The 20,615-nt window shown below is 37.2% G+C and overlaps 2 protein-coding genes across 7 annotated transcripts in view; both read right to left on the reverse strand.

Annotated features, from left to right (window-relative positions):
- kmt2d (lysine (K)-specific methyltransferase 2D) overlaps positions 1–9,556 on the reverse strand; it is a 37,106-nt gene extending 27,550 nt beyond the window's left edge. For 5 of the 6 annotated variants that reach the window (XM_079802694.1, XM_079802693.1, XM_079802692.1 and 2 more), the window contains exons 1-11: positions 9,269–9,556; positions 6,167–6,249; positions 5,693–5,798; positions 4,075–4,277; positions 2,976–3,085; positions 2,705–2,867; positions 2,443–2,614; positions 2,198–2,312; positions 1,353–1,534; positions 982–1,139; positions 410–559 (exon numbers count right to left, since the gene is read on the reverse strand). In XM_079802694.1, coding sequence (XP_079658820.1) covers positions 410–559; positions 982–1,139; positions 1,353–1,534; positions 2,198–2,312; positions 2,443–2,614; positions 2,705–2,867; positions 2,976–3,085; positions 4,075–4,277; positions 5,693–5,798; positions 6,167–6,215 — 1,408 coding nt within the window. In that variant the 5' untranslated portion in view covers positions 6,216–6,249; positions 9,269–9,556. Of the gene's footprint in view, positions 1–409; positions 560–981; positions 1,140–1,352; positions 1,535–2,197; positions 2,313–2,442; positions 2,615–2,704; positions 2,868–2,975; positions 3,086–4,074; positions 4,278–5,692; positions 5,799–6,166; positions 6,250–6,602; positions 6,991–9,268 lie in introns of those variants that run through there. The other variant, XM_079802691.1, reaches the window with a different exon arrangement.
- Positions 9,557–11,615: 2,059 nt separating this feature from the next.
- On the reverse strand, positions 11,616–18,054 carry dhh (desert hedgehog signaling molecule). Its single transcript, XM_079802323.1, has 3 exons — positions 17,103–18,054; positions 14,285–14,546; positions 11,616–14,061 (listed from the first exon to the last, which is right to left on the reverse strand). Exons 1-3 carry the CDS (start codon positions 17,412–17,414, stop codon positions 13,274–13,276), a joined length of 1,362 nt encoding a protein of 453 aa, XP_079658449.1. The 5' UTR covers positions 17,415–18,054; the 3' UTR covers positions 11,616–13,273.
- Between the last annotated feature and the right edge of the window lie 2,561 nt (positions 18,055–20,615).

The following is a 20,615-nucleotide window of genomic DNA, read 5'->3' on the forward strand; positions in this document are numbered from 1 at the left end:
TACATTTCTCTTAAAAGACTTAAATGAATAGTCTGTGCCTCTTTGGCATGGATATCATTAAAAAAGATTTGTGGGAACAGCAAAGAATGTTTTGCGATAGTTTTGGAAGTATTAAAAAAAAATACAAAAAAGTAATTTTGCAACGACAAAAAAAGTTACAGTGTGGTTACATCCCGCAGCTATTATTGCAAATAAAAACTTAATATTTGCAGCTTGTTTGCAAAGAAAATTGAAAAAGTGAATAAAAAAAGAAATGTATAAATATAAACTACATTTCCCCCTTTGAAAACTAATTAGATCTTTATTACACTTAACCATGCAGCCATTATACATAAGCATATTTTCGTGTCAGGGCCTGTGTAAGTGTTTGCAGATAAAAACCTGAACTATGGTGGGTTTCGAAATTTACCTGAAACCGTAGCTGAAGGAGCCTGCTGCTCTGTAGAGACCTCACTGTGCACATTAGACTCCGTGGAGCCCTCAGCATCTTCTGGCCGTAGTTCCTCCTCTATAATGCTTTCTTTCACTTCTGCCATTCCAACCACCTCAAGCTCTGTCCCTAAAATGAAACATCAGCTCAATATCCACATCTAATATCAGTTAATAATACTCAGTACACAGAGAACAGAAACTAGGGCTCGGTATCACCAACTAACCCATGACACCACAAACATTGCTATACAGAAAAAAACAATGACTGCAATGCAGCATTCAGAACTGAATTTGAAGAACATTTTAAATAAATTAATACTTTGAAACAGCATAGATTTATTAAATTGATAGGATAACCAGCTAAATTTAAAAACCTAATAAATGATTTACAAGAATACAGGCAACAGGTATCCTTAGTGTTTACACAACAAATGTCACATGAAAAAAAACCCATCATAAGTACGTCTTGGACCTTATTTAGTTCTTATCACATGAGACTCGTTTTAAAAAGCCCTTTAAAAGAGTTAAAAACAGTATTTAAGAGCATACCCAATTCCATTGGCACCTCCGAATCAGCTTTCTCATCTACATGTATGGATGACACCTCAGACTCGCTTGGAACCTCATCTGGGATTTCTTTGCAGAGCACACAGATGCATTTCTCCTCAGGAGGCCCTGACAGAGAGGCACAATCTCTGTGTACCCATCTGCAGAGGACATCAAACCAGTTAAAAATATGCAAAGAGACAAATGAAAGTCAGTTTGTTTTTTACTTCATGGCAAATATTACTTCACAGAATTTTTAAAGGTGACCTCCATTTTAGTAAACTGCTTCTTTGTACAGCACCAAACGCTCTGCTCTAGGCATGCAGCAGCAGCACACCTGCCTGTTCTTTATGGCAGGAGGTACACAAACTAACCTGTGGCAGATGGCACAGCAATGTTGGAGTGAGGCCGAGGGCTCCACGGCTTTACTGCACACGCCGCAGACAGAGGTGCGTCTGCGCTGGCAGCCATCGCATACTGTGTAGCTCTCAAACCACTGTTCAGAGCCAGGAAGCTTCAGTCCTCGCATGCCACAGTCAATACACACACGGCACCGCTGAAACAGACATGCAAATGAGGTCAGCCAAACCAAGAGAGTGATATTTCACTCACAAAAATCTAATTTTCCTATTTGCCAAACATCTGTTCAAACTGATATCACCATCACACGCCACAATCACTCAAAGGGACACCATGACAGGAATGGCACACATTTTGAACATCCTTAGAGGTCAATCACAAAGTGTCTTTTGCAGTTAAAAAAGTGAGAAGCAGGGCAGTGAGACAAAAAAGAATTTGCATGCCATGTGTTTTTAGAACAGCGTATCAATTGTAAGACGTCGCAAAGGAAGCGAGACGTGACCACAACTGTCAAAGGTGTCCATCTAGCGCATGTTTACATAGAAAAACAATGGAAAAAGAGCACAGTGGAATGCAAAAATGTGTTGTGTGTGAACGGGCTCTTAAAAGTGCTTAGATGACATTTTATTTGAACTGGATAAGGTTCTTTTGTGTTTTAACGACATGGTGGTGAGTTAAATGACAACAATTTTCATTTTTAGGGGAACCGTGGCTGAAAAATTCAAGTGGTTTCTCCACCCAATTTTGGGTATGAGAAAAGAGCAGAGCAACTATGTAAATAAACTGCACAGGTCTAATTTCTGCCTTAAATGGTGATAGATTAAGGGCATGTAAGAGTGAGTCATGAGTATAAGCTTACTTTGCACTTCCATGAATCAGGGGGCACAGAGTCCATGGCTGGCAGTAGACAGAAGGTGTGGTAGCCCTTGTCACAAGCATCGCAAACCAGCATCTTTGAATCCTCTCCTGGTTGCCTGTGGGTCATTTATAAAAAAAAAAAAAAAAAAAAAAAAAAAAAAACACTTACCACAAAGCTTGTGCGAACACCGATATAAATATAGTTTCATGACTTTACGTAAAGATGCAAGAAGCATTCAAAAATACCTGCAGGTCTGGCAAACCTTGCACTCGGGACACTGCCAGCCTGACCGCTGAAGTGGTGCAGCACTGATTTCTAGACAGGCGTCATGATAGTGCTGCCCACAGCCTGTACAGTATAGCAAACCCGACAGGTCCCCAACTGAGTCGCACACTGCACACCGCGCCTCCTCTCCAGCTGCAAAACAAACAGAACGAGTTCGTCATCTCAATAACCGTGACCGTTATTTTCTGATGATATCTCATCTCTTCCGCTGCAATTCCGTACCAATCTCCTCTGCCTTGTCTATGTGCTCTGGACAGAGGAGCGCCAGCTGCTTCATGGACTGGAATGATCCACTCGCAGCCGAGCAGGGGAAGTGGTAGAACCGTGAGCAGCCTTCGGCCCGGCATCGGATGGAAGCGCCCATCCGTTTACAATAATCACATGGCTGAAGCAGAGACAGAAGAGCCAAGTAAAAGATGGAAAAGTTAATTTGCCTGCCATAAAGCAATATTTATGAGGTTAAATGCTTTGATAAAGGAAGCTCTCGGCCTACCCGCTGTATCCCTGAGATGACTGCCTTATCCACGTTTATCAGCACCTCACCCTCAGTCTGTTCCACTCCCTCTGACCACACAGCACACCAGTGGTGAACCCAGCAGCTCCCTGTTTCATAAGAAATGAATTGCAATTATAACACTACTCTTTTTTTATATATATATCCCAATTTTGATCTTGATTATATAAGAAATAGGTTTATGAGGTCTTTTTTAATCCCAATTTTAACTTTGATTACGTAATTGATAATTGTAATTTTTATCATTTATTTGTATTATATTATTTATGAATTTAATACTTTGTAATTATGTAAGAAGCATCAGTTAGAATGGGTTAAACTATAAATGAATAATATGTAACTTAATTTGTTGTTTTCATAAAGAATTAAATTTAATTGAAAAATAATTCTTAACATAAAACACATAAATCCACTACCGTTCAAAGGAGATTAATAGGTTTATTCAGCAAGGATTCATAAAATGGATCAAGAGTGACATTAAAAAGACATTTATAATGCTATTAAAGATCTCTATTTCAAATAAATGCTGTTCTTTTCTCAGCACATATTCAAAATCACTGCTTCCACAAAAATATTAAGCAGCACAACTGCCTTCAATATTGATAAGATGTTTCTTGAGCGCCAAATCAGAAAATTAGTAAATTCAGCTTGGCCATCATAGGAATAAAATAAATCTTTAAAAAATGTATATTAAAATATAAGTATTTTACTGTATTTTATATGTTTTTATCATATAAATGTAACCTTTGTGAGCATAAGAAATCATACTGACCCCAAACTTTTGAAAGATTGTGGGTATGCAAATGATAATTAAAAAAATAATAATAAAATGTATATTTATTATTGTTGGGCAAGAGTAAAAATATCTGCAACAGACATACAAATCTGAACAACCGGACCATAAAACATTTAGCTCCGTTTTGCTCAAAATTGTCACAAATAGGAAAGTTTAATGTATTAAATTTCACTCAAACATGTATAAAGGTGACAAATCAAGAAGAAACTACTGTCACAATCCAGCATCCAATCATGACACGGACATCACCATTATTCAAACCATTCAATTTCCTTAGTATACCTGTGTCATCAAAGAAAGATGCCAGGCAGGTGGATTCAGAGAATCCAATGGAAGACAGGTCATCGTTTCCAGCTGCTGGCAGAGAGGAAACAGAGGGCTCCAAGCTGGGCCGATCGGAGGAGGGTTCAAAACACCGGAGCTCCCGTTGACCATGCAGACTGCGCTCCACACAGTTACACAGAGCACAGGCCCTGACAGTCTCCCTAAAAAAAAAACACCAACACAAAAAAGATGATCAGCAACTCTGTACACATTACTTCATAGGGCTGTAACGATTTGACCAAAAATAAAAATCTTGATTAATTGAACATTGTACCTAGATTACGATTAATGAACGAATATTTTGCTCCTTTTTTTGCTTTCCTTTTTTTGCCCTCATAGTTCACTGTTAAGGTTTGTACTGTAAATATTTTCTACTATTAAAAGGTGGGATTTTTTTTTCTAATGAAAAAGTGCAGTTCTTTGTGATTTTAAAATACTTGAAGGAAATGGTTCACTTTCAGCAGTTATTGTCTATGGGGCATATTTCTGTTTGTTGTACATCAGATACAGATAAATTAGCACATAGGCCTTCATTACATTTATTTGAATGCATTAATGAGAGAGTGATTGTGTGTGTGGGAATTAGTCATACCGTCTCTATTAATATGAATCTGTGGTTTGTACTTACTTCAAAGGTATTAAAATCTATGCTATAACGGTTGAGTTTCTAAGCTACTTTAGTGATAAATCACAGGACGGCGTTGACAATGAGTTTCTGCACTCCTCTGTGCGTGATGTGCGAGCTACTGTCTGTGAGTGTTCGTGTGTCAATATATCAGGCATTAGTTCAACATAATCACATCTGATGGTCTAAAATCGCTTCAATGTTCAAACTGGCAGGCCTTAAAACACATACAAATGACAAAGCTTTGTGAGGACGCAAGTGAAAGTGATCTGGCGCGCGTTGTCAGAGGCACGACACGGCTCGCCTCTCTGTGTCACAGAAAAAAGCTCATAAGCACTGAACGGAGAAGTTTTCCATAACGTTGTTTTTGAATAGTGCACAATCGCTTTAATGTTCAAACTGGCAAGCCTTTAAACTAATTTAATTGACAAACTTCATGAGGACGCAAGTGAAAGTGATCTGGCTTCGGGGCTTGTGCGTATCAGCGCATATAAGAACGGTGATTAACTTACGTGTATAAACTGTGTAAAACATGCAATTACCGTAGTAATTCTGAGCATCTATAAACAAAGATAACTGCTCCTGCATCTTTCCGTGTGCCTGCAAACTGCACTTGATGTGACTGACGGGGCGGAGTCACGTGAAAACCGAAATAACCGACATGGGAAAATTACGACGGTTAGAGGTTCTACATTTCGGTTTTGATTAGTTTTCGGTTAATCGTCCAGCCCTATTACTTCATCAAAACAGCTCAGTGCAATCAAATGGGACACATTAATATTCAAATTCTGTGTGTTATTGGACCTTGGCTGGTAAACAAGTGCCCATTTTGTCTACATAATCCAATATTCTATTTAATGAAGATAGCCTTTTCCTGTAAACTGAGCTATTCAAGCATGACCTACATTTTATGCAAAGCAATGGAACCGCAATATCTATAGAAGGCCTTACAATGATGAAGTGTCCACAATGGTGCCAGAGATGTCCTGTGCAGCAACAGGGGAACTCAGTTCCCCCACAACTTGGACGCTCTCCTTTGCAGGGGTCCCATCATCAGCTGAGAGAAACATGGTAGCCGCAAGTTAAGATGGAGCAAATATAAATGTGCCCTTTAAAAAATCCCAGATAGGTAGCACTGTTCCCTCACAAGGGATTCAAGCAAAGGTCACATGCTAGAGATGATTCTCATTTAAAGATATCATTGTGGTGCAAGGTTTAAGATTATTTTTACATGCTTTGAAAGCTATCAACATTAATGCATCCACAAAACTGTGCATGAATAAATAAAGGTGGTTGCTAAAACATGCCCTAATAATATGGGTTGCCCTTTAAAAAAGTAAAAAGACACTTGTGAACTTATGACGGACTTGTGGCAAAAGAAATCATCTTATTTTTCAGATGCATGTTTTCCTGATGATTACTAACCTGCAGTTTCTGAATCATTTTCTTCGCAGTTTGATTTCTGCTCGTCCATTCCTACTCCTGAAGAAGATCTCTATTGCAGAGATCTGAAACAGGGAGGACAGTTAGAGAATTCAAAAACAAAATGCTGGTACCACCAACGTAGAGCAGCATGTATGTACAAATCCAAGTTTTGCAATGATCTACAACCACAAAACCACTGTGCCATTTTAATTAAGACTCTCAAAGGCGGTAACAAAAAAGTTAGACTGGTTACTGGTTAACTGCTGGTAACCTCTCTCTGGATAATGCACACCAACAAACTGTTTTGGTAATGTCTAGTCATTCCGCAAATGCGTACTTAACGTGCATAATCCAGCAAAGTTCAAATTACTCCACACCTAACTACGCAAACATTAGTGAATATTGGAAAACACAAAGCAGCTGATTAAATACAAACCATGAGGTGGATTCGCGTGTTCGGTTCATTTTCTCCGTTTTGGTTAACGCTGGTAGATAAACAATGGTTAGTGGGTTTGTTAAATTTGTCTGATCCTGCAGCTGCGTCGTTCTGCTCAGCTTACAGTAGTGCCTAGAAGCTGCTAACACGCTAGCATTCTGGCCGGGGTTAACAAACTCTATGCAAAATAATCCATTCGCCCATCCTCAAACCAGGTATATACAGACACGTATACACAGCTCGGTTGCTTAGTAATGACCCGCGGTCAATAAAACTCTATAAATTCGTGCATAACTAAGATAACATGTTACTTTCTTTATGTAAAACGACGCTAAAGGGAGAAACACAAAGAAAATACAACTTCCGTGTACCGCGCTTCCTGTGACACACAAAACGAGGTCGGACTAAAACATGGGCTACGTTATTTTGTTCCGCATGTTATAAAGTGCACGTTTATAAACTAAAATGTATTCAAACTGGTCATACTGACAAAATGACACTATAATGTAACATTACCATAACTACGTAACTGAATTTGAAGTAACATTTATTCTCTCTTTTTACACTCATGTTCTTGCAGTTCCTGCTGTACCGTGCATATCTATCTATCTATCTATCTATCTATCTATCTATCTATCTATCTATCTATCTATCTATCTATCTATCTATCTATCTATCTATCTATCTATCTATCTATCTATCTATCTATCTATCTATCTATCTATCTGTCTATCTGTCTATCTTCAATCATAGCCTGAGGTGACTTCATGTGGCTAGTTCAAAAGAAAATGCAATTCATAATGTGCTCAACATTTCATGTATAAAAGAAAATAACCCGAAACAGTCTGAAATACAATGTCCTGTCCTTGTCAGTACTCTTGCACGCACATCTGATTTATATGCCTGTTTCCTCCCATTTAAAAAAAGTGAAAACAGTTTTGCAAGATATTAAATCAGCAGAACAGATTGTAACAGTTTAACATTTTATTTTGAAAATAATCAAAACAATTTAAGTATTTAATGATTCATTTTCATTTTTATTGTAGTGACATGAATATATAAGATCTCAGTGTAGGTGGACAGACTGCATTTGTACTTACAAATATTTAAGTAATTACCAGATAGACTTTTAAAAACACGCAAAATTGGTGGACATCCTAATCTAAAGCCTAAACTAGTAACAAAATTCTTCGGACAAGACACGTTTTAGGCTAAGCATGACCTCTAATTATGAATACAAATGTTTGCATAAATTAAAAGCATGTAATTGGAATTACAGATAATATAATCCTTAAGTTAATTTATAGAGAGGTCAAAAGTAATGTGACTGTTATGGGGGAAAGCATACATTTTGAATTGTGTTGATATTGATATGCTGGTTTATTCTGATATGCTAATGGGTTATTCAGGAAACTCAACCTAAACTTGCTCTTACTATGGCCATGTTAATATCTTTAAACGTGTCAACCCTCATTTCTTTCCTCAGTTTGTTTAGTTAAGATGTTCGCATAAGGAACTGTGTAAGTTACAGATAACTAATCCTGTACGTACTGCTTCCCCATTTTAACTTTCAACTGCGTAGCTAATTACAAAATATGGTACATTAGTGCCATTCGCCCTAGTGTTTATTATTTATTATCGTTTAGCTGAATAGAATTAATTGAAAACACCCGATACCTAACATATTTACCACGCCACTTTAACAATCCCCGACCCTTTAACTTGGGAATAAACTGTCAAGCTAAATCCTTTCACACTAATTTGTTGACATGTTTCCCAAGCAGTTTAAATCCTAACACGCTAACTGACAACCCCATTCACACATGCTACAGACAGCACAGTCCTTTAACAACATCCATTTTAAACTCTTTTCCTCTGTTACAACATTTTCAATGGTTTTATACCGAGGGAAATATTAAAAAGTAACCAAACGCCTGTAAAGCAGTGCATGCTAACAGGCTGCAAGTAGCGACCCTATGTGGTATATAAACTGCAAGCACTGCTATAAAACGAAGTATAATAGAATAGTCACCCATTTTTATCAAATTTTATTATCAGCCCCACTTTTTCCAAAAGAAATAAATAATAAAATAAATAAATAAAACCCAGTTTCACATCTGCTAACTCAGCTTGCTTGCTAGCCAGATACTTTCATACTCCAAAACGCTGTTGCTCTTTCCAGCAACAACAGATAGATCGATTTTAATGACTTGGATAGCAAAGAAAACGTTGGGAATAACACGACAATTTATACTTGACAGTAAGCAACACGGTTACTCTTAAGCTTTAGTGGTTTCGGTGTCATAAGGTCTTAATGAAGGTTCGTTCATGGACTGGTGCTGGCTAAAAATATGGCTTACCCATTTACCAAGGACATAAACATTCATGCACCACGCTGAACTACAAACCACAACGAGCTATCGTAAAAAATAAATAAATAAAAAACCTAAACGGCCAGCACAATAACATCACAATCCTTACGCTGGTGTTTTTAACCTTGAGTTAGGAAACGTAATGGTACATATAAAGCTAGCAGCACATTCATTTTGGCCGACAGATTCGCACTCACTTCGGTAAAGGGACATAGAAGGGGGGCCCGAGTATTGCTAGGGTGATTAATCAGCAAGTATATATTTTAAAAATTAAATACTACTTTTAACACTCACCTACAATGCGTCGCTAACGTCCTCGTACATGATCGGAACAATCCTCCGGATAATAATCGCTGGGGTCCGTTTCATTTCATTAAGCTAGCTTTGGCTAGGCAGGGTTTACTAGTTTGTTGTTGATGGGGGAAGTGCTGTCGGACGAGCAAACGTTTGCAAAACTACCTGATATTAAGATTTAGGTTGGCCAATACCAATGAATCAAACGAGTCCATGCTGGACTCTCATGTTTGCTGCTTTCATCCAGACTGAGTAGCTTTGGCTAACCCACACCCAGATCTTCAATCTGGAGATATCTAGCAAGCTTGTTTGATAAACTTGCTTCATGTAACACTTTGAATTAAAACGGCGCCAGTTTTCTGTCTGTGCGAGAGCAGGCTGCAGATTAAAACATGTTTTTAACACTGATGCTGAGTTCAACGGCGACCCCTACTTTTGAGAGGACAAACAAATTAGGGGTGCACTGGGACTAGAGAGGTTTTCTCCCGTTTTACTTTTTTACTTGTCAACTGTTGTAATGTTAGACAGATGCGATGCGGTAATGGACTATAACTAACTATAACTGTTGTTTGTTTTTATTATTATTAATTTTATTAGAATGCACATCTATCTATCTATCTATCTATCTATCTATCTATCTATCTATCTATCTATCTATCTATCTATCTATCTATCTATCTATCTATCTATCTATCTATCTATCTATCTATCTATCTATCTATCTATCTATCTATCTATCTATCTATCTAATCTACCAGTCAAAATTTGGAATCATTAAAAAAAATTTAATGGTTTTGAAAGAAGTCTCTTCTGCTCACCAAGGCTGCATTTATTTGATCAAAAATACAGCAAAAACATTATTATTGTAAAATATTTTTACAATTTAAAAAAAAATATATATATATATTTGAATATATTTTAAAATGTAATTGATTTCTGTGATTCAAAGCTGAATTTTCAGCATCATTGCTCCAGTCTTCAGTGTCACATGACCCTTCAGAAATCATTCTAATATGCTGATTTGCTGCTCAAGAAACATTTATTATTATTATCAATGTTGACATTTTTTTTCAGGATTATTTAATGAATAGAAAGTTCAAAAGAACAGCATTTATCTGACATATAAAGCTTTTGCAACATTATAAATGTCTATACTGTCTTGATCAATTTAATGCATCCTTGCTGATAAAATTTATTAATTTCTATTAATACATTTCTATTAATTAAGTTCTTTCCCAAAAAAAAAACATTACAAAAAATTCTTAACGACCCAAAACTTTTGAACAGTACAATGTTACAAAAGCTTTCTATTTCAGATAAATACTGTTCTTTTGAACTTTCTATTCATCAGAAAATCCTGAAAAAAAGGTTTTATACAGCTGCTTTCAACATTGATAATAATCATATATGTTTCTTGAGCAGCAAATCATCATATTAGAATGATTTCTGAAGGATCATGTGAGTAGTGATGCTCAAAATTCGGCTTTGCGTCACAGGAATAAATTACATTTGAATAATATTTCACAATATTACAGCTTTTTTGTTTTTTTAATAATGTAAACGCAGCCTTGGTGAGCAGAAAAGACTTCTTTAAAAACATTAAAACATCTTAATGATTCCAAACTTTTGACTGGTAGTCTATCTATCTATCTATCTATCTATCTATCTATCTATCTATCTATCTATCTATCTATCTATCTATCTATCTATCTATCTATCTATCTATCTGTCTGTCTGTCTGTCTGTCTGTCTGTCTGTCTGTCTGTCTGTCTGTCTGTCTGTCTGTCTGTCTGTCTGTCTGTCTGTCTGTCTGTCTGTCTGTCGCCTACAAGTAAACAATTAAATAATCAAATTAGTTATTCATTTTATTCATTGCCTTAAAAAGGTAGCCATTTTTAAGTGGCCCATTTATTATCTGGCCACAATGCTCACATGCGCTCTCAGTACAGATTTAGCCATAATAGATGTCAGTTCATCTTTGCTTACAAAATCAGCACACTATTAGCTCAACGAAAATCAACTCTAAACAAAACATTTCAAATAAGTAAATGAGACCACAAAATATTGCCCGCTCAAAGGTTAATAACTATGTCTATTCTTAGATAAGTATAGATTTAAAAAGAGAGACACTTTATTGATCCCAGAGTGCAAATGCATAAGATGCCCATTTTGAAATAAAAGGCTTGTATTATATATGCTATTTTTCTTATTAAATATTATCATCTTAGCATTGTTGAATAAACTAACCTGTTATTTATCTAGTGAAGAAACCAAGCAAGTTTTGATGTGTTGTCTTTGAGCTGACAAGCCAGTTTGGATCACAAGCAGTAAATACAGCACTCAACACACTCAAACAGAATGTTTAATTTGCATAAAAGAGTATGATGAAACAATGGCCATTTATGAAATTAAGCACTACCAACATCTAAAACAATGCAGTCATGTTCTCTCTAACTCAGTCATGCTTTATAAAGGTCACGTTTAAATTCTGATATTGCAACATTCAGTTGCACAGTACAGGCCTATTCTGTGCACAGTTTATTTTAAAACACAAACGGATACAGTAGATTGAGCTCTACAGAACATAACTTGACCCAGTGAAAAATAAAAAAAAGTCCATACTTTCTGATCATACTACCCCATTGACAAGATTAATAACTTCTTCTCAGCTTTCACTGGGATTAATTTGAACATGAAAGGTTTGGAGGAAGCCTGGCAGATTATTTTAAAAATCTGATTGGTTCACCAAAGGTAATGGTTGGGTGGGCCTGCACTACAGTCTTTGCCATCGGCCTGATCCAGATGGAGTTTAGAACAGCTCCTCTCCAGTGGGGGTGTGTGTCCATCTGCCCCCTCCATGACCAAGATAATCCTCTTCTATACCTTCACAGCTGGGAAAAATAGAGCAAAAAGCAGGCACTTCCAAAAACCAACAACACAGTCTCAAAAGCATAATTTTAGCTTTGCAGTGCTAAATCTTTTACGTTGTCAGGCTGTAGTGGATTAGCATAGTGCACTTCAATTTTCATTTTCTTTTTAAATAATATCCTATATGCACATTACACACCCAATGTGATTTTTGTTATTATAATTTAAAAAAAGAAGCTTTCCCCCAATCGTTAATGCTGATTTTAAACACGAAAAATAATAGAGAACGGCTTAAAAATATCACAAACAATACTTTATTACTTTATTAATTTCAGGAAGCTGTGTTTCAGAACAGATCATTTGTGAATCATACTAAGCACATCAGAAGAGACAGTGGTGTATTCTTTCGTGTCCACAAGGGGGTGTGATGCACTTAGTAAAAGCCAACATGTTAATTCCTGTTTAGCACAAGGCTGATTATCTCGGACACTGGAAATTGACCACAATTAGTCAGACATGGTTAAACAGTGTTAGCACAATATTTGGTTGGCAACTCATTTCTGTTTAGAACTTCTAAATGACTAACTATAGGATGTAATATAATATGCAGATTTTTCAACTGATGTGTTTCAACATGATATTGTGTACTCAGTACAAAACAAGTTTTGTGTGAATAATGTCTAAGCAAATCAGGTTTATTTTGCAACACGATAAACTATAATAAGTAAAAAATAAGATTACAACAACTGTATCAGTGTCTTTTTGGTATAACAAAGGGCCTCAAGCCATAATCTGAACTACATGAAATATATATTATGAATTCAAATGTATAAAAATAAATATTTATTACTCTTTGAAATATTTTCTTGTAAAACAAACATAAAAATACAAGTTTACATTTCAAATCCCATTATTGTCCATATGGTGATTATTCAATATGAAGAGTATTATCTGGAAAAATATGATTTTTAAGTTACACCGAATATTTCACATTCAGTATATGTATAACGGCAACACATTTACATATTTTCAATTAATAAAGTAATTGTAACAGGATGTTATGTGGTGAGTAATTATACCAGTTATAGTGCCTAATGCATCAGTTTTTTTTTTTCATTTGCGTATTCTGTGTCTTGATCACCAGTAAAACTTCTGAGGGTCAAGAAATATCCGTCCTAATGTGTGCAAAAGCCTTGCATACCAGTAAACCTCCTTTTGTTGCAAGAAATTATGTTCATTTTCCATTTCCATTGTGGCATCTTGGAATTTGCTGCATGTTCTGGAAGAACTATTGTGCATCACATTTGTCTGATTTGTGGAACATATATTAGGGATCATGGCACTAATTTTAACCACTGCTCTTTGTAAGTTTTCTTCCATTTCTGTCTGGAAAAAGCCAAACAGGACACGGACAGGCCAAAACGCCCAGTGTGCGAGTCTGTGATCCTCAAAAGAAGCATAGTTGGATACCAGCACGCCATCCACAAATAAGTTCCCATGTTCTGTCAAAGGAGCATAAACCCCCATCCTCTCCTCCAGTGAAATTGAGACCACTTTAGATGGCTGAATTCCTCTATTGTCCCCAGTAGTAAGTATATAGTCCCCAATCATAACTTCTTTGGCAAAAATAGCTTCATACTCGTGGTGGTGCAGTTTGAGATTGTGAGCCGCAAAGATGAGGTGATTGGGAGTTATCGCCATTTGTTTCCCATTTTCTGTGCCAAAAATGAAGAAAGTGGCTCTGCTCTCTCTATCCAGATGTAGAAAGAGAAGTACCCGACTGAGAACAATTTCACCTGACCCAGACAAGGAAAGCACCTTCTTCCCAGGCCGCAAACTCGAAATAGGCTTCTGCACACCATCGGCCATTGTCACAAGTCCCGATCCTGAAAAGCACCCACCTTTCTCCACGGCTACAGAGTGATCTGGGAAAATATAGAGGTGGAATGATATTAAAGGGTAAAGTTTACCCCAAAATAATTTACTCACCCTCATTTGTCCATACACTGTACGTCATTGGGGTCCAAATCAACACTGGACCCCAGTGACTAGGATAGCATTTAAAGTTTTGGGTGAATTGTCCCTTTAAGAGTTACATGAATTGATCCGAATGAAGAATAACTTTGAAAAGGAAATATTTAAGCTTACCGGCTTTGACAGAGCAGTGCACATGGTATTTGGATTCATAGTGCACCCAGTCAAATCCAGCCTCAACAGCCAACTGTGCAAGTAGTCCATATTTTTCGGTGTCCCGGTCTGATGTGGTGATGTCGACAGCACGGCCCTCATAATGTAAAGAACCAGGAGGGTGATGTCCGTCTTCATCCCAGGCCTCTGTCACTCGCAGTCGGACCCCAGGCCACTGATTCATTACTGCTATTGACAGTTTATTGAGGCAGTCCTTACAGCGCTGTGAAGTGGAAAAAATAAATGAAACCATCATACAGGTGACACAAACAGAAAGATTAAAGTGTTTTTTTTTCTCCATTTAAAGAGATAGTTTACTTGAAAATGAAAAGTCTGTCACCATTTACTCACCCTCATGTCATTCTAAACCTGTATGACATTCATTATTCAAAAAACACTTGAACATTTATCAAAATATCTTCTTTTGTGTTCCACGGAAAAAGAAAGTCATACAGGTTTAGAACAATTTTTTGGGTGAATTTTCACTCCAGACTGTATCCTTTCTTACTAATGATTCAAACCAAACGTGTGCTAATTTTGAAAGCATATAGCAAATACCATTACATTTAAGTATTTTCACAATTCTTTGGCAGAAATGGGTGCTGGCAAACCTCAGCAATTTTTGTCCAGCATACTCAGCTCTGCAAAAGGCTATTTCCACCCCCCTAACATCTAACAAGAACAAAGCAACTTTAACTCATTTCCAGCATTCTTCGGACACTTCAGCACGGTCACAGAGTGAAGTCAAGGTCAATTCCCTTTTTTTTTCTTCTTCACACGATGGGAACATTTTCACACAGTCTTCTGAACGACCCAGTGTTAACCTTGAGACTTTGTAATAAAGCATTTTTCGACTTCCTCCACAGATTTTCTAAAAGTTGTGTCTCTCTACACCTCACGTAATGGGGAATCTGTGAAAAGGTAGTGTTATTTGTCTGTGAAAATAATATAATGTGATTGAGAGGGTATGGGAAAAGGTGAGAGAGCAAGACAGGGTCGAGAAGCCAAGGCAAGCGAGAAGAAAGCAAGAACCAGTCTGAGCGAGAGGGCAGATGGATGGAATGTTTAGACGTGTTCTTGGGAATGTGACAGCGAGAGTGAGAAATCAAGAGGGGAAGAAAACAAACCAGGGAGATTTTTCTCGCAATGCTGTTGGACTGAGGCGATTCATTGTGAAAACTACAATAGAGGCTTTTCCGATGGTGCCATTACTTCAACAGGCGAGAATTCTGCACAGGCGACCCCGCAGAGGCTTGAAAAGATGCACAAAGGATAGCTTTCAGAGTTGGGCAACAAGAGGGCACATGCATACGTACACATACGCCAACTCAGAGCACTTTCATAAGGGTAGTCACTAGATGCCAATCTAGTTCAACTTATTATCAGTGATATCAAACTTATCAGTAATATCTCAAAACGACCTATGATACCATAACAGATAAGGACATGCCAAACAATACAATGCCTTTTTCTATTAACTAACTAAATTCTCATCATATTGCCTTAAAGAAACAATATCTCATATTGTGGCTTGTATATTTAAGGTTTAAAAATAATATTTAGTGTACTCTGTGTTCTTCACAATGTTATCTGCCTTACCTACCTTCATGTTTATACAAGAGAAAACACACATACACTCCCAGGCTAAGGAAGTAGAGGTGTAGTGATCATTTTATAGCTCTAACGAAGAACTTGGTTAAAAATTAAATGGTGCAGTGGCAGTCCAGACAGTCCTATTGTCATGTTTTTTTTTACATTGCCTAGGGAACGTGGAAAATGGGTAAACATTCTATCAACATCATGAGATCATGACAGTCAAAAGTTCCCCTCTTGGACTAGTTTGGTCCCAGAGTTTCAGCTACACACATATAAACATTTAAATAATTATTGTTAAGATTTATTTCATTTAAGGCGACCAATTTAGCAGTGCCTGTTCTGAATAATTCACCTTCTGTCACTGTGTATTATCATCAAAGTTATTTGCATCAATTTGCAACCAGAAAAGTATGACAATGAAACACATCTGAATTACAGGAATCACAAAACCCCTTTATTTTCAAGTACTGTTTAACTGTGCATGAAGTATGTCATGGATGGCTGAGAGAGTTGAAAGGGCCACCAGATGCATCTGGGTCATTCCACGAAATCTGTGCCTTAATTCTCCATTTTGCTTTTAAATTAGATTTTAAACATTATATGAGACAAATATGTCTTTCTAATTGTGTACATTTGAAAATCGCAATACATGTTACAGCTATGACTGTGCCTTTCAAAAAGAAACAGGGTTGACAGTAACAAAGTTGACAGTTTTACAGTTCATATACACAAATATATTTTCAATAATAAACTGTTTACTGTACAAAACCACAGAAAGAAGTATTGACTATTTAAAACCCTACTGACTACATAATGGATTCTAAGATTAAGTGATAAAAATGACCATTGTTATATTCTGAATCAGTTATGATGTCATACTGACATATTTATCATTGTATATCGTTTTATTAAAGGGCGAGTACAAGTGCTTGAAAAATTCAAAAGGTATTCTAATATGGCCTATAGAAAATATTCAAATATAATTATTGTTTTATAAAGGCATTTTAATATAGCCTAGGCTACTATTTCCATATAAACAAAGATAGTAGGCTGTATAACACTAAACGTCATAAGAAAAACTAAAACATTGTTTAGTCATTGTTTACACCTGTTAATAAGAGACACAAAAAGGACCGTGGAGTGACCAAAGGTGATTCTATTAACAGACACGGGTTTCCTTTACCTTGGTCATGAACCGGTCGGCTTTGGTATGTTCCTCGTCTTTGAAGACAATGTCAGGGTTGTAGTTGCATACGAGCTCATTGAAGCGTTCCGAGCTGCTCGTTATCCTGCCCTCCGCTCTTCCGCTCGCTCCCAGGTTGTTCTCAGAGACACCGGGCACATACTGCTTGTAAGACATTGGAGTCAACTTGCGTTGCCTATGGCGACTGCCGTAACCGGGACCCGGCCCGCATCCGTCAACCGCCAGCCATGAATAAAGACACGCAGTCAGCAGGCCGAGCCTTGCCAGCCTTAACCAAGGAGTCAACGTCATTGACGCGCGTGAACTGTGCCAGGAGATCAGCGAGCCGCGAAGCCTGCAGCGCGAGCGTCTCTCCCAGCACCTCGTGGCATTTCGTTAACACAACTGACTTTTTCCATGTCCATATCACGGTGTTGAATTAAAATGGGCACTCGTGGGGATTAGGCTCGTGAATCATTGACCAAAGTGTAATGGCTTCCAGATTAAACTGATTATTTAGACCTTAACATCAATGCATCCGACATCCAGACATGGTGAGTGTTTCAAACTGAAGAACTTTCCATATAATTAGCATAAAATATCTAGCTCTCGAGGAGCTTACACTGGTCAATCCATTCTTATAGCCAAATTTCAGTATTCCAAGCAAAGCTGGATTGATCGCATCCTCGTTCTCGTTTGTAGATATTGGCATAGCAACAGGTGCTTCATCCCATCATCCTACCCCACCTTGGACAGCTCCGCGCGAAACAGCGTTTTCTGCAATAATGTTCACAGCGCGTGTCTCTGTTTGTCCTGCCTCATAGTCGCGCTCAAACATAATTTCATTCCTTTACTGTATGAGGGCTCTGACTCTGAATCAACATGTGTTTGCTCCCGCTTTTAAGCGTTGCGTTGAGTATTTGTGACCGGACAAAGATCGCCCTCCCTTCCTGCGCGCGCTCCGGGACAGTAGCGCGCCGCTCACGCCTCCTCGCGCGCGTTTCCAGTCATGCAGCTGGGAAATCATTACAGTGAATTGCAATGAGTGCAGAGTTTTAGTTTCCTGTGCTGTATATTTAACAGAATACTTGTCTCTCCTTTGAAACAGGAATTTATAGGATTTATAAATCAATAGCCTAGGCTATTTCTCAGGGTCGTTTTATTATATTGATCGTATGTGAAAACATGCACATACATTGTACTTATTTGTTGATGTAAGTAGGCTACATAGCTAAGGCATCTAATATAAAGTGGGACCAAAAAATATAATTACACACAAAGCCTTGTGTGACAACTAGCTCCAGTCTCACCAATGGTTGCAAAGTGCTTAAAACTACCTATTTACACAGTCCATCAGCTTGCATTTACTTGCAGGTGAGGGTCATTGACATGTATCTAGGTTTTACTGACAGCTTCCAGTTAAAAGATAACATATAGTCATTCACAACATTTCTAAGACTCATTCATTCATTCATCTCTCTTTGTTTTTTGAAGACACAGGCTGACACATACACCCTGTGCCGAGAAGACCTCTGGGCTGTTAACACCCATGTTTTATCAGCTTCTTAATTTTAAACCAACTCAGAACAATGGCTCAAAATTAGAAGACAATACAATATCTTGAGTCAATATGGAAATGCTAGCGAGAGTAAGAAAATAAAGAGCAGCAAAATATCAAAATGATTTGCGCTGACCCATGATATGCATTCAGACCTTTGGCATCTCCGACTATTAATTCACACACACAGACACAATCTCTCAGTCTTTCAGATTTAAACGTTTTATATTCATTTTCCTTCATAATATAAAAAAAAAAAAAAAAAAAAAACATGTTTTCAGGTTTAAATTAGACTTTGAATCACAGATGTTTTTCAACCAATAGACAAAAATGACTATGAAGCTAGATATTATTTTGTGTTCAGGTGGTTTAGTTATGTAACATGTTTGATCAATTTAAACTTAATATTTTATATAAATTTTCCTTCATACATAATAATAATAATAATAATAATACATTTTATTTGTAACGCACTTTTCATTAAACAAAATCTCAAAGTGCTATAGATTTAAAACAATAAAAAATAAATAAAATAAAAATAAATAAGAATAAGAAAAACAGAAAAATTAAAGTAGCAAATTAATCAAAAGCTCTGCTAAAAAGGTGGGTTTTAAGACCACGTTTAAAAGCATATGTCTTTGTTCTAAACATTTAACTTACATTTTCAAATGACCAGTTTTCAATGGTCTCAGACTTATATACAAAAACTATAAAGCAAGATATTATTTTGTTTTAAAAATAATATTTTATATTAATTTCCTTCATAACATATTTTTGTTTTAAACTTTTCAGAAACTTTAAACTTTATTTTCATATTTAAATTACATTTTTAAATGATACATTTTTATTATAGTCTCAGACTAATAGACAAAAAACATTATAAGGTAAGATATAATTTTGTGTTCAAGTAATTTATTTATGATCAAAGATCATGCAGTAGGTCTTTTATTATGCTCTTCCAAAACTCTGGCGGACAGATCTATGGTTCAATCACACGTCCCAGACACCACAAATAACAGCAAATGTGGGGAAAGGCTTAATCACAAGTGCAAACACTTTCAAGAGCACAATCAGTGATACTGACATTCCGCCAAGGGGAAATAGAGAAAATAACTGCCATTAAACATTAAAGGGAGGAGATGACAATAAAAAATAAACATGACTGTTTCAAAATGGAAACCGTGTAATTGTTATTAGTATTTCTGCATCCCCCCACCCCGTAGCCTCTTAAGCGACCTCACTCCCCTACTTCAGGATGGGAGTATATAGAACAGTGAATGGCTGAGTTTCCTGAGCAGCCACAGCACAGAAAATGAGATCTTTCCTGCCAGAGTTACTCTAGCCCTCTTTTCCCATTACAGACGAATCGTGACTACACCTGGCCTTATAATAGTAAAGTACCGTTGAGCTCATGCTACTTTACTTGGCCTCAGCAAAATTAGATGCTGCGTCATTCGCAAAGCCCTCGATTCCAAAACTGCCTCAAATAGTCAGCTGATCTTCGGGGGTGATGGTGTTCAATCAATCATGTCAAATGTTACAGAGCACGTTTACGTAACACGGGCTTGTAAATAAGGTAGAGGCACTTAGCCTTAGTAGGAAAAAGCTGACTAGACGCTTTAAAGAATATGTTTCCTGAGACAAAAGCTGGGGGGACCGAGATGAGGGGGTCACCGAGAAGAGTCAAGGAACTGACACCCATTATGACCCACCACCATCGGTCAATTCTATCGTCCCTCACCCTGTTATCAGTGCAGGAAGAGGCAGGGCGGTGTGTCGTATTGTGCTATGCTAAAAGCACATGATTTCTGGCTCCAGCGCCAACATACAGCTTCATAGGCTGCCCCTTACCTTAAATAACATGCTTATCGCAGTCCAGAGCAATGTGACAAGGGATCATGGATAAACAGGAGGATTTGTCATAGGTGTAGATACACCGTGCTGCATTATGGCCT

This window comes from Gobio gobio, assembly GCF_949357685.1.
Source record: "Gobio gobio genome assembly, chromosome: 21".
Taxonomy (NCBI): domain Eukaryota; kingdom Metazoa; phylum Chordata; class Actinopteri; order Cypriniformes; family Gobionidae; genus Gobio; species Gobio gobio.